Here is a 12,637-nt window from a genome sequence, read left to right on the forward strand (position 1 = left end):
TGCGTGTCCCAAAAAAAATAAATAAATAATGACTTTTCAACAATATAGAGATGGGCTGATTTGAAAACACTGCTTCGGACCTTTACGAATCGAATTAATGACTTGAAGCACCAATGTCACGTGATTTCAGCAGTTTATCCGTTTGATAGGAGATCCGAGTCACTGATTCGATTTGTAGAGATATGAAGCAGTGTTTTGAAATCAGCCCATCACTAAATTGTTGAAAAGTTGTTTAGTTTTTTTCAGTGCACAATAATTATTGTTGCTTTTATAATATTAAGGTAGAACCACTGAACTCACATTAAATATGTTTTTAGTACCTTTCTGGATCTTGAGAGAGGAAATGTCATTGCTTTGAACGCAGGCCTCACTGAGCCATAAGGCCTTATGGGTGTAGAACAATATGAGGGTGAGTAATTAATGACAGCATTTTCATTTTTGGGTGAACTAACCCTTTAATATATAAGAAATTGAGATGATTTTTGTTACATTTTAGATTTCTTCCCTTGCAGTTGTTGGGGGCCATGACACAAAACGTGTCACATGAAACATCCTTTCTCACATCTTCATGATGATGTTGGGAGGAAGATCAACTGGAAGAGTGTGAATGGGGGAAAAACATTCAACCAGATGGAGTCCAATAAGTTCCTTTTAAACGATTACAACATTTTAGAACAAAACTGAATTAAATTAGCCTATCACATTTCTCATCAATATTGTTAACAATAAAGATTAATAATAAGGAAAAGAAGCACATCACAAATCATCATTAAATCCCATCCTACTGTAGATAAACAGAACATCTCCGCTTATTAACTAACGATCATGTGCCTCAAAGAAGCACAAATAAAGATATAGGTGCAAACAGAATACAGTGATGTCAAATTGGTTTTGATAAGCAGTTATTTTATGACCCAGAACACGTTGGTGAAACTCATGCATCTAGCAAGAACTTAATACACAAAATAATCATATTGATTTGAACATTTATGAATTAATTAAATGTGAGTAATGAACAAGACTGCACAAGTTATAGCGATCACGAGGAAGGTCAGCGTACAGTAAAGTGGATAGTGTACAACACATTTGCTCAGATTCGTTTTCTGTTCTTAATAGTTTAATAAGTGGGAAATCTGATTCAAGACAATTAGAAATTTTGTAAAATCTATATAGACTTTGTCAATTAAGACTTTTAATTTTTAATAAGACTTCTTTTTCGTCTAAGAATTGGTCAGCAAATCATTTGAATCGATAGGGAGACATGGTTCTGGTCAGTATAATAAATGTGCACTCTCAGAAACTGTAGAACATGTAATAATCAATTGTATGGCATATGAAAAGGAAAGAATTAAATTAAAAAACGATTTAATTTCTGTTGGCATACATTCTTTAACTTTGCCAAATATATTTAATAGTTCTTTCAAAGGATCTGAAGCTCTCTTTTTAATTTATTTTCTTAAAGCAACAAATTTATATAAGAAAATAGAAAGGTAGGGTAGGTGGAAGTAATAGTTTTTGTTTGTTTGTTTGTTTGTTTCTCTCCTGTTTATTTCTGATATCGGTGCCTCACACTCCATCCCAGTAGATGGCGGAATATGCACCAAAGCTGGTTTGCCGACCGCCATTAAACGTCAAAGAAGACGAAGAAGTTGTTTGTGGATTAATTCTTAATTCTTATTGGAGACGCGAACCGTTTCAAACGATTCCGTTCGTTTCGGTGAACTGGTTCAACCGACTTACTGAGAAGAACCGGTTAAATCAAACGATTCGTTCATGAACCGGACACCAGCGTGCGCTTGCTGTGTCTTCTGAGGTGAGTCGAGCAGTTCGGATATATCGCTTGTTTACACATCCTTAAAAAAACTTGTTACACGGTTTGTTTAATCAACATCCTACGGGGTTCTTTCTAAACTGTTTTCATCGGATAGAACACTATTTATGCGCCTGTTCTGGCGACAGGAAAGGAACATCACAGGGAACTAAAGTCATGCGGACACGAACCATTGTGTGTGTTTCTCTAAAGTTTGTGTTAATCTTTTAAAGTGATGAAGATGTGCGTGTTTCTTCGTGCTTTCATAGATATGAAAATATTCAGTTATATTCAGACAGAAATGGAGCGGAAAAAAAACTAAATGATTAGTTGCAGTTTGTTTTATCAATGTAATTAGTGAGTGAAAAACAATACTCTCTCTCTCTCTCTCTCTCTCTATATATATATACACACACACACACACACACACAGAGAGAGAGAGAGAGAGAGAGAGAGAGAGATTGATTGTTTTTCACTTACTAAGAGAGAGAGAGAGAGACGTTTTTAACATTTATTTTACTCTGCTCGGACTCTAATGGTGCTTTTTTTTAAAGTATATATATATATATTTGATCACAGACACATACTATTACTATGCCAATATAACTGCCAAATAAGCACACTAATGTCTGCACAAAAAGTTAAAACTGTGCTGCCGAGTCCAGCATTTTTTGACAGAATTATAATTATATTTCTAAGTCCCAGAATTCCTATAAATGCCGGAATATTCTCATCAAGTGAAGACAGAGTTTATTGAAAGACAGAGAGAAAATGAGAGATCCAGAACCCTGCAGAACCAAACACACTGAAGAACAAACAGCTTGTGTTTAAGAGCACACTAAAGAAATTAAAATATAAAATTAAATGTCATCCTCTTAATCCTAAATAACTCATATAAATCATATTTAATACATTCATTTCTAAGGATTCTTAATTGTTAATTTGAACAAAAGAAAATCGATCCTACAACATGGTCAAAATAATTAGCAAAAACTGTGTTAAAATGTATCAAATAATGATACAAAAGTGTTTTGAGGAACATTTATTTGTTCATCTTGAAATCTTTGTGGGCATACCTATTGCATAAAGTTATAGTTTGCATGAATTTAATTAAATGCACCAAGTTGCTATTTTTGCTCAGTTTGGGCTTCTAAATAAATAATACATATATATTTAATCTAAAGCAGCGGTTCCCCACCCCGCTCTGCATATTTATTATGCATCTGTTATCACATAGGACTTTTGTTCTATTCGAATGTAAGTGTCCTGCAGTGGACATCAGGATATTGATTCCAATTCCATGTTACATACAAAGAGGATTAAAGTGTGCAAGAAGTGAATTTAAATAGTATTTATTTACAGAGGCATATCACATCTGTGTGTGAAGATGCTGCAGACTATTACTGAATTATTTCAAGCATTTTTCCCCTCTGTGACCAGTGTGTCACAGAAGCGCAGCTTTTTTAAATTAATTTCTGTTGGCAGTAAGCACTTTGCACGCTGTTTATGAGGCTGGGTGCCCTGTGTTATTGGAGGAGTGCTCTGAGTGCCTCAAGTTGAAAAAAAAAAGCAACTCTGAGTGGAAAGGCGCCTGACGTCATTCACGTTTTTTATTTTTTCCATTGTCCAATCGAATGAATGGCAAGGCGGGCCTTCCGATGTGGTGACAAAAGTTTACCATTGTTTAGAAAGTCCAGAGACTGCAATGATGGAGGAGAAACTTTTGGTGTCTGTCGTGGGTCACCTGGAGCTGTATTTTTTATGGTTTCTGCTAATATGACCGTTTACTTCTTTGATTTACAGACTGTAAAATTATTGATATGGCTGTTGCTCCTCCTTCCCTGTTTTGTTTCTTTGAATTGATGTTGTTTTGTTGAATTAAAGATAAAAAGAGTTAAGCACAAAAATAAATGAATAAATAACGGTGATATGATTTCTAAAGACATTTACAAAATTTCGATATAAATTACCAGTGTTTCCCATAAATAGATTTATTTGTGGCGTTTGACTTCGTTGAATAGACATGAGCACTGAACGTTACACAATCAAAACGTCGCAGGTGCTTTATATAAGTTTATCTCTGAATGGAAGGGACTGTCTTCAGAAAATTTTGATTTTGATTTTATCTAATGAAGAAGCGTTCGTGAGCGGAGCTGCTTTGATTACAGCCGTTACTCAAATTTTGAAATATATTTTAAATTTTTTATATTTTTAAATGTGAATTATTCCTGTGATCAAAGCTGAATTTTCAGCATCATTATTCCAGTTTTCAGTGTCACATGATCTAATATGCCGATTTGCTGATTATCAATATTTAAAACAGTTGAGTAAATGTTTTTCAGGATTCTTTGATGAATGCTTTAAATTTATCAAAATTGGTGATAAAGGTATTTATAATGGTACAAAAGATTTCTATTTCAGATAAATGCTACTATTCTGAATGTTTTTTTCACCAAAGACACCTGAAAAAATCATGTAACTGGAGTACGTTTTAAGGCTAAAAATATAACTTTGAAATCACAAGAATAAATTGCATTTTAAAATATATTAAAATAGAAAATATTTTTAAGTAGTAAAATATAACAATGTTACTGTTTGCTGTATTTTGGATCAAATAAATTAAGGCTTGCTGAGCAGACGAGAATTCTTTAAAGACATTAAAAATCTTACTGTTCAAAAACTGTGACTGGTAGTTTATGCTTTGCCTATAGTTTGAAGTTAAAGATATGAATATTACTTACGGGAGTCTGATGACGGTGATTTGACAGTTATTTCACATTTCTTGTTTGTATGAAAGCTAAACACAAATAAAAGGAGAATGTAAATTTATTTTGTGGGGTTTTCTTTTTCTAAAATATATGGTTTTATATGGACTTGCCAAATTCATTTTTCATTGGTTTGTGCACAGACATCTGTTGTAGGCATTCTTGGCAGTTTTACAATAGTGTTCTTATTGATGTCGGAATTAAATATCAGCCAGAATTAAGAAATATATTGTGTGCTGATCACCTTTCTGATATTATTGATCTTATCAGAAAAGAAAGAAGCAAACTCATTGCATTTGCTGTTGGAGAGCATTTCACTGGGAATCTAACTTTTGCAACCTTATAAGATGCAAAGAATAAACTATATCCTTCACTCTTTCTGCCATGCTGCTTGTCTGTGATGGGGTTGTGCATAGACAATGTGAATCTTTTAATTATGTTATGCACTGTTGAATTTGAAATATCCAAATCTCTTCCTATCTTTCTTTGAGGAACATTGTTTTTAAACATTTCACTTATTTGTTGGCAAGCTGGCGATCCTCGACCCATCTTTGCTCCTAAAGGATTAGACCTTTCTTGGATGCTGCTTTTGTACTAAATCATAATTACAATCACCTGTTGACATCACCTGTTTCAAATCACATCATTATTTAACCATTTTACCTCATTATTAGCCCTAAATTGCTCCTGTCCTAACTTTTTTTTAAATGTGTTGCAGGTCTGAATGGCAGGAAAGGATGCATATTTACAAATGACATGAAGTTGACCAGACAAAACATGAAATATTTTGTGTTCATATTGTCTGCAATGAAATTCAAGTCAAAGTAAATTTAGAAATCACTACTTTCTTTACTTATTTGCGTTTTCCATACTGTCCCAACTTTTTCTGATTTGGGGTTGTAAATACTCCTTCATTTTTGATCGTACAGATAAGAATAAGGTATCATTTCAAACTGCAAAGGGTCTGGGTATGTATAGTCATAATAAATGCAAAATAATGTGCTTTTGTAAAATAAAGAAAATATACATGGTGCATTCTCTGCCATCTTGGTCTCTGTCACCTCTCTTCACAGACATGTAAATAAAACAGCGTTACCAATACAGTATCATTCCTGTATGTGATGCAGTGCTGTCTAAGAGCCTGAAGATCATGGGCATCCAGTATGGTTTTCCGGCCTTATATTATACTATATAATGAGATGCTACCTAGCATTCGGGAGATCTTCTCACAAAGAGGATCTCGGCTTTGTTTCTCTCTGAAATAAAGTCTATCTTCTGGAAACAAAACCCAGAGACTGCATGATTGCTCAGACACAGGGCAGATAAAAAAACAATACATTTGCTCCAGATTCTTTGAATCTTTGGATGATATTATGCACTGTAGATCATGATAACATCAAACTCTTTTAAATTTATTACAGCTGTAGAATTGAAAATGCACAAGAGGACCCACACTGGAGGGAAACCTTACATGTGTTCACACTGCGATAGGAGATTTGTTCAGACAGCAAATCTGAAAACACATGAGAGGACCCACACTGGAGAGAAACCATACAAGTGTTCACACTGTGACAAGAGATTTGTTCAGAGAGCAAATCTGAAAACACATGAGAGGACTCACACCGGAGAGAAACCATACAAGTGTTCACACTGCGACAAGAGATACCGTTCATCAGAACATCTGAAAACGCATGAGAGGACCCACACTGGAGAGAAACCATTCACATGTGATCTGTGTGGGAAGAGTTTCACACAATCAACAAACCATAAGTTGCACATGCACATCCACACTGGAGAGAAACCGTACACATGTGATCTGTGTGGGAAGAGTTTCATAATAAAACGCAGCCTTAAAGAGCACATGAACATCCACTCTGGGGAAAAACCGTACACATGTGATCAGTGCGGCAAAGGATTTGTAAGGTCTTCGGACCTAAAGATTCACCTGACACTTCATACAAAGAAGAAACGTCTGTATTCATGTTCTTTGTGTGGAAAGAGTTTTCCACTGCTGAAAAGTTTAAAAACACATCAGAAAAGACATACTGCCAAAAAAGCTTATATGTGCTTTGAGTGTGAGAAGACTTTTTTTACAGATGAGCATTTGAAAATGCACCAGAGAACTCACACTGGAGAGAAACCTTACATGTGTTCACACTGCGACAAGAGATTCAGTTCTTCATCAAATCTGAAAAAACATGAAAGGACTCATACTGGAGAGAAACCATACACATGTGATCAATGTGGGAAGAGCTACACTGAATCATCTTCTCTACAGAGACATAAAAAATCATCCACAGCCCGAAATCATAGTAAGTAGAGTTAATATTCAACTTAATGCTTTACTTTTGACTCGTGAGTCTGTATTCTGTTCCCGCTGAAAAGCAGGTAATGGTTTCTAATTACAAAGGCAAATGTATCTATTTACACCATGTTTTTGCAGTGTTGAGTTTTGTAGCCAATGACAGACATGTTTGTTGAAAGCACTGACCAATCAGAGGGGTTTAATGTAAGTTAGTCAAAATATACTCAGTGTCCCTTAAAACACATCTAGTTTTGTTTGTTGACTGAGTTATACACACTCTTATTATAACAAAGTGTAGAGTCACAAACACATTTAATTACAGGAGTGAATTCACTAAACTCTTCCGTGAGACACTCTTGAAATTGCTGTGATTGACAGTAATAACAGAAGTAGCGGACGGGACAAAACATCTGGCAAACCTTTTTCATAATATGCTCAGCAACCTCTACAGTTGTTACTTTTTTCATTTTAGATGTAACATGAATTACTTGTCATTTTTACATTATAATTATTATAAATATTTAACTTAAATTGTCTTGTATTTTCAAGTAGTTTACTAGTTAAAACAGGTAGATGACAAATCCTTCTAGATGTTGGTTTCTGGGCAAAATGTTCCCTTTGTTTAAATGGTTAACAATAAAAGTAAAAAAAAAAAAAAAATCTTGCACTAAATTAGCATTTTATAGTAAATCCATACGCAAAACGTAAAATAACTAGCTTATATAAGGGAGTGGAAATGGCAAATGAGCTAATGAGGGGTCTTCTGTCTACTGGTTATAGTGGGAGAAGTTTTTGTTTTTTACACCAGGTTACCGAAATCACGTCATCAATCAAGTAATTCATCTTTAAAGGTCATTTTACGGCAGAACCAATATTAAAATGTTTAAGTCAAGTAAGAAGCAAGTAATAAAAGCATTCATCCTTGATTTGTTTTACACATTTGGAAGACTGTGAATCAAATAATTTACCTTAATTATTAGTTCTGGAGCAGATACCCTAACTCATGCTAGTCTGTGGTAGTTTTGTAATCTGATTATATTAAAACCTGACCAGGAGTAAATCTGCCAACACTTTGTCAGTGTACAAAAAGTGTACTGTTCTTTTGATATATATTGTTATTTATTGCTCATAATTGACACATTTCAAACATTTACACAGTTTTTTGATACTTCAGTATGTATATATTTTGTACACTTAAGATATGCCAATTTAAATGTATTTAGGCTACATAATTTCCTGAAAAGTTACATTTTTGTGTGGGTTTTGTTAATTTTGATAATCCATTGCATATTAAAATGGTATGTTGTCAATGAAATGAAATTGGCATCAGATCAAAGTTTATAAATGTATGTATGTACATAAATGTATAAATTAGGGCTGGTAATTTGATGTTAATTAGATTAAAGAGAAAAATAACGCATTAAAATTACAAACCTGATTACAAAAAAGTTTGGACACTGTACAAATTGTGAATAAAAACAAACTTCCACATCATTGCATTCTAATTTCAATATTTTATTCAGAATACAACATATATGACTTATCAAATGTTTAAACTGAGAAAATCTTATTATTTTAAGGCGAGACACTGCAGGTAAAAACAATGTTTTTTCAAGCACCTGTCAATTTTGAGATTTTGGGCTTTTTGGTTTTTCATAAAGCGCTTTTTCAAACTAGTGGAAGGAAAACATCCAAAAGACACTGTTAAGTGTTTCTTTTATAGCACTTTATCTGTTTGTGTCAATAGATTTCAATTACAATACATATTTTTAAAGGCCGTTTTCTCAAAATGAGTTTTTTCTTCAACACTGAGCCATAAATCTCCACTTCAGTAGCACGTACACACACCAAACTTGACATTTTTATTCCTGTCTGTATTCTGAAGATTTTTACAGAGGGATTTGTTCATATATATTTTCCTTGATTATATACAACATTTTATTCCCCCCAAAATTGTGAAAATATATTGTTTTCTGGCTGTTCAAAGTATTTTCTGAATTATGGAGTGACAAAAAAAGATAACCAGAATTCCCTCTGTAAAAACATTTGACTCTAATATGTCAAAAAAATTAAACAAAAAATTTGAAACTGACTTCATCTAGTTTTCAGATTTTTGTACTAGAAATGTATGCAAATTAGCACATATTTCATTAAAGAATGCCTCATTTGCATATTTAAACATAACATTTTTGAAAACTTGTAATACAAAAAATGTTTGCAATAATCAATGTAATCAATCAACTGGGTAAGTAAGGTGATAACTATTAGTTTTTTTTTTTTCCCTATTCACCTGCAGTGTCTCGCCTTAAGGGAAAATAAGTTGATTTAAAATTTCATGGCATCAACACATCTCAACAAAGTTGGGACAAGGCCATGTTTACCACTGTGTGGCATCCCCTCTTCTTTTTATAACAGTCTGCAAACGTCTGGGGACTGAGGAGACAAGTTACTCAAGTTGAGGAATAGGAATGTTGTCCCATTCCTGTCTAATACAGACTTCTAGTTGCTCTGCTGTCTTGTCGCATCTTCATCTGTATGATGCACCAAATGTTTTCTATGGGTGAAAGATGATGATGTCACACACCGGTCGGTCCGATGGTGATGATGATGTCACACACCGGTCGGTCCGATGGTGATGATGATGTCACACACCGGTCGGTCTGATCGTGATAATGATGTCACACACCGGTCGGTCAGATGGTGATGATGATGTCACACACCGGTCGGTCTGATGGTGATGATGATGTCACACACCGGTCGGTCAGATGGTGATGATGATGTCACACACTGGTCGGTCAGATGGTGATGATGATGTCACACACCGGTCGGTCAGATGGTGATGATGATGTCACACACCGGTCGGTCTGATCGTGATGATGATGTCACACACCGATCGGTCTGATCGTGATGATGATGTCACACACCGGTCGGTCTGATGGTGATGATGTCACACACCCGTCGGTCTGATGGTGATGATGATGTCACACACCGGTCGGTCTGATCGTGATGATGATGATGTCACACACCGGTCGGTCTGATGGTGATGATGTCACACACCGATCGGTCTGATGGTGGTGATGATGATGTCACACACCGATCGGTCTGATGGTGGTGATGATGATGTCACACACCGGTCGGTCTGATGGTGGTGATGATGATGTCACACACCGGTCGGTCTGATGGTGATGATGATGTCACACACTGGTCGGTCAGATGGTGATGATGATGTCACACACCGGTCGGTCAGATGGTGATGATGATGTCACACACCGATCGGTCTGATTGTGATGATGATGTCACACACCGGGCGGTCTGATGGTGGTGATGATGATGTCACACACCGGTCGGTCTGATGGTGGTGATGATGATGTCACACACCGGTCGGTCTGATCGTGATGATGATGTCACACACCGGTCGGTCTGATGGTGATGATGTCACACACCGGTCGGTCTGATGGTGATGATGATGTCACACATCAGTCGGTCTGATGGTGATGATGATGTCACACACCGGTCAGTCTGATGGTGATGATGTCACACACCGGTCGGTCTGATGGTGATGATGATGTCACACACCGATCGGTCTGATGGTGATGATGATGTCACACACCGGTCGGTCTGATGGTGATGATGATGTCACACACCGGTCGGTCTGATGGTGATGATGTCACACACCGGTCGGTCTGATGGTGATGATGATGTCACACACCGGTCGGTCTGATGGTGGTGATGATGATGTCACACACCGATCGGTCGGTCTGATGATGATGTCACACACCGGTCGGTCTGATGGTGATGATCCTCTTCAAGTCGAACAAACCTAATGATTCAATGAACCATTCATAAAGAACCCTTTACTTCACTCCTGAATGAATCAGCCATTTATACAAACCAAATGAATGAATAAATGACTCGATGACTTAATCATTAAGAAATTACCTCCACCTACGCAGTTTTAGTTTATTATTTCATCATTTCATTAAAGAAATAATTTCATATTTCCATAGTAATAATAATAAAATTAAGAAAATAAATGATTAATGTTATAGTTCACCCTGCCAAAAATGACAATTCAGTCACCATTTTCTCACATGGTCCAAAAGAGCATAATAAAACAAAATATTTCTTGCTGAACCTACTTTTTATAATGCCTGATGCTTTACACAACAACGACTTTAAATGATCTTTTGTGAGTAATTTCTCCAAATTTGATGTGCGATTAATTCGATTAATTAATCACCATATCATGTAATTAATTAGATAAAAAAAAAAAAAAATTACCAGCCCTAGAATAAATCTGAGTTTGTGTCTGAAAGCCACAATGAGTGATGGCACACTGAACTCAAAATGCAGTTTGAAGTGAAACAGCTTAATTGTTTACTTTTATTGTTTGCAGTGCCAAAACTAATGATTGATTAGTAGTTGGCTAATGAAGATAATACAGTAACATATAGTCACTTTTTTTTCAGATATGTGTACAAGAAAGAAAAGTCCAAAGTTGTCCCGGTGAATAAAGTTCAAGACTTCAAGACTTTTCAAGAGATTCAGATCAACTCATAGATAGTTCCTTCCCAAAAGAACATCATCTAATTGTTTTATTCTTGTTTTTCAATTTGCTTCATAATATAATCTCTCATTATGTTTTATAATTTCAAGTTAGATTTTTTTTTTTACTCTATTTATGAAAAAGTGGACTTTTTAGTCGTGTGGACAACAAAGTGACCTGAAGAAGAGTCCATCTTAGTTTTAGGAAATACATTGATCTGGTGTTTGTGTTTAATTGTTAATCTTATAATCTTATAAATGCTCGACCATTTGTGATGCACTGGGTTGGTTGTAAATCAATAATTTTCTCACAAATTTTCAAGTAATCATGTATTAAATAATCATGTATTTTATCAACTTCTATTGACCATTTTTAATGTCTAATGATGCTACTTGCGACAATAGTTTAATCAGTATTATTATTAATTTAATAATTTTGGGTTTATCTGAAAGCCATTACCTGATATGATTGCTTTTTAGACTTTTTTTATGTTTTAAATGTCTTGATAGATAAAATCTTACTGCCTGACACAGATGAGACCCAGGTCTGATTGTGATGGTGCAGAAACGTTGTACATTTACTTATACATTTCAAATATGCACATGAGTAATCATAACCAAAGCTGAGAAATTAAGTTTTAGTGAATATAATCAAGATCATTTGAAATCACTTGAAAAATACTTTACGGTTACATTTTATATATATATATATATATATATATATATATATATATATATATATATATATATATATAACAATGCATTATTTGATCGATTTCACGTCCTTGAGTCATTAATATGTACCATAAATTACCAGTAAAACTGATTTAAAAAAATTGTTACCAGAAAATGTATTTGACATGAATTTTTCCTGACACAGTTTAACTCTTTAAGTTCTTGTCATATTTTATAACAATTTTCCTAGACTGTAGCGAGTAAACTGTGACAATGTGAGAAATGCTAAAGGTGTCTGAATAAATTTAGGTTTGACTGTATGTTGGCATATAACACTTTAACATTTTATTACATTTTTAAAAATGATATTAAATGAAAATGTAAGAACTTTTATTTTTGGCAAAGTTCTGCACAACAGAAGTATATTAAGATACAACATGGACAAATACGATATTCCTTAATAATGTTTAAATAAATAATTATAAAAAGAATATGTTTGGTGTTGATATAATTTTAAAGTACATTGTACAATGCTAA

General features: G+C 34.6%; 1 protein-coding gene and 1 pseudogene across 2 annotated transcripts; both read left to right on the top strand.

The window, feature by feature from the left end:
• Positions 1 to 12,637, top strand: part of LOC113098698 (protein NLRC3-like) — a 133,914-nt pseudogene that overhangs the window by 103,935 nt on the left and 17,342 nt on the right.
• On the top strand, positions 1,648 to 12,108 carry LOC113098704 (zinc finger protein 271-like). Of its 2 annotated transcripts, none has more exons than XM_026263735.1 (3): positions 1,648 to 1,813; positions 5,294 to 6,887; positions 11,350 to 12,108. In XM_026263735.1, exons 2-3 carry the CDS (start codon positions 5,963 to 5,965, stop codon positions 11,388 to 11,390), a joined length of 966 nt encoding a protein of 321 aa, XP_026119520.1. In that variant the 5' UTR covers positions 1,648 to 1,813; positions 5,294 to 5,962; the 3' UTR covers positions 11,391 to 12,108. The 2 variants fall into 2 exon arrangements, with proteins under 2 accessions (XP_026119520.1, XP_026119521.1); XM_026263736.1 differs by having other exon boundaries at positions 5,997 to 6,887.

The sequence above is a fragment of the Carassius auratus genome, unplaced genomic scaffold, assembly GCF_003368295.1.
Source record: "Carassius auratus strain Wakin unplaced genomic scaffold, ASM336829v1 scaf_tig00216618, whole genome shotgun sequence".
Classification (NCBI taxonomy): Eukaryota; Metazoa; Chordata; class Actinopteri; order Cypriniformes; family Cyprinidae; genus Carassius; species Carassius auratus.

Excerpts from the sequence above, each read along its gene's own strand:
- LOC113098704 (XM_026263735.1), top strand. The coding sequence starts at position 5,963 with ATGATAACATCAAACTCTTTTAAATTTATTACAGCTGTAGAATTGAAA. Across the intron at positions 6,888-11,349 it reads ATCCACAGCCCGAAATCATA|ATATGTGTACAAGAAAGAAA; the intron begins GTAAGTAGAGTT and ends CTTTTTTTTCAG.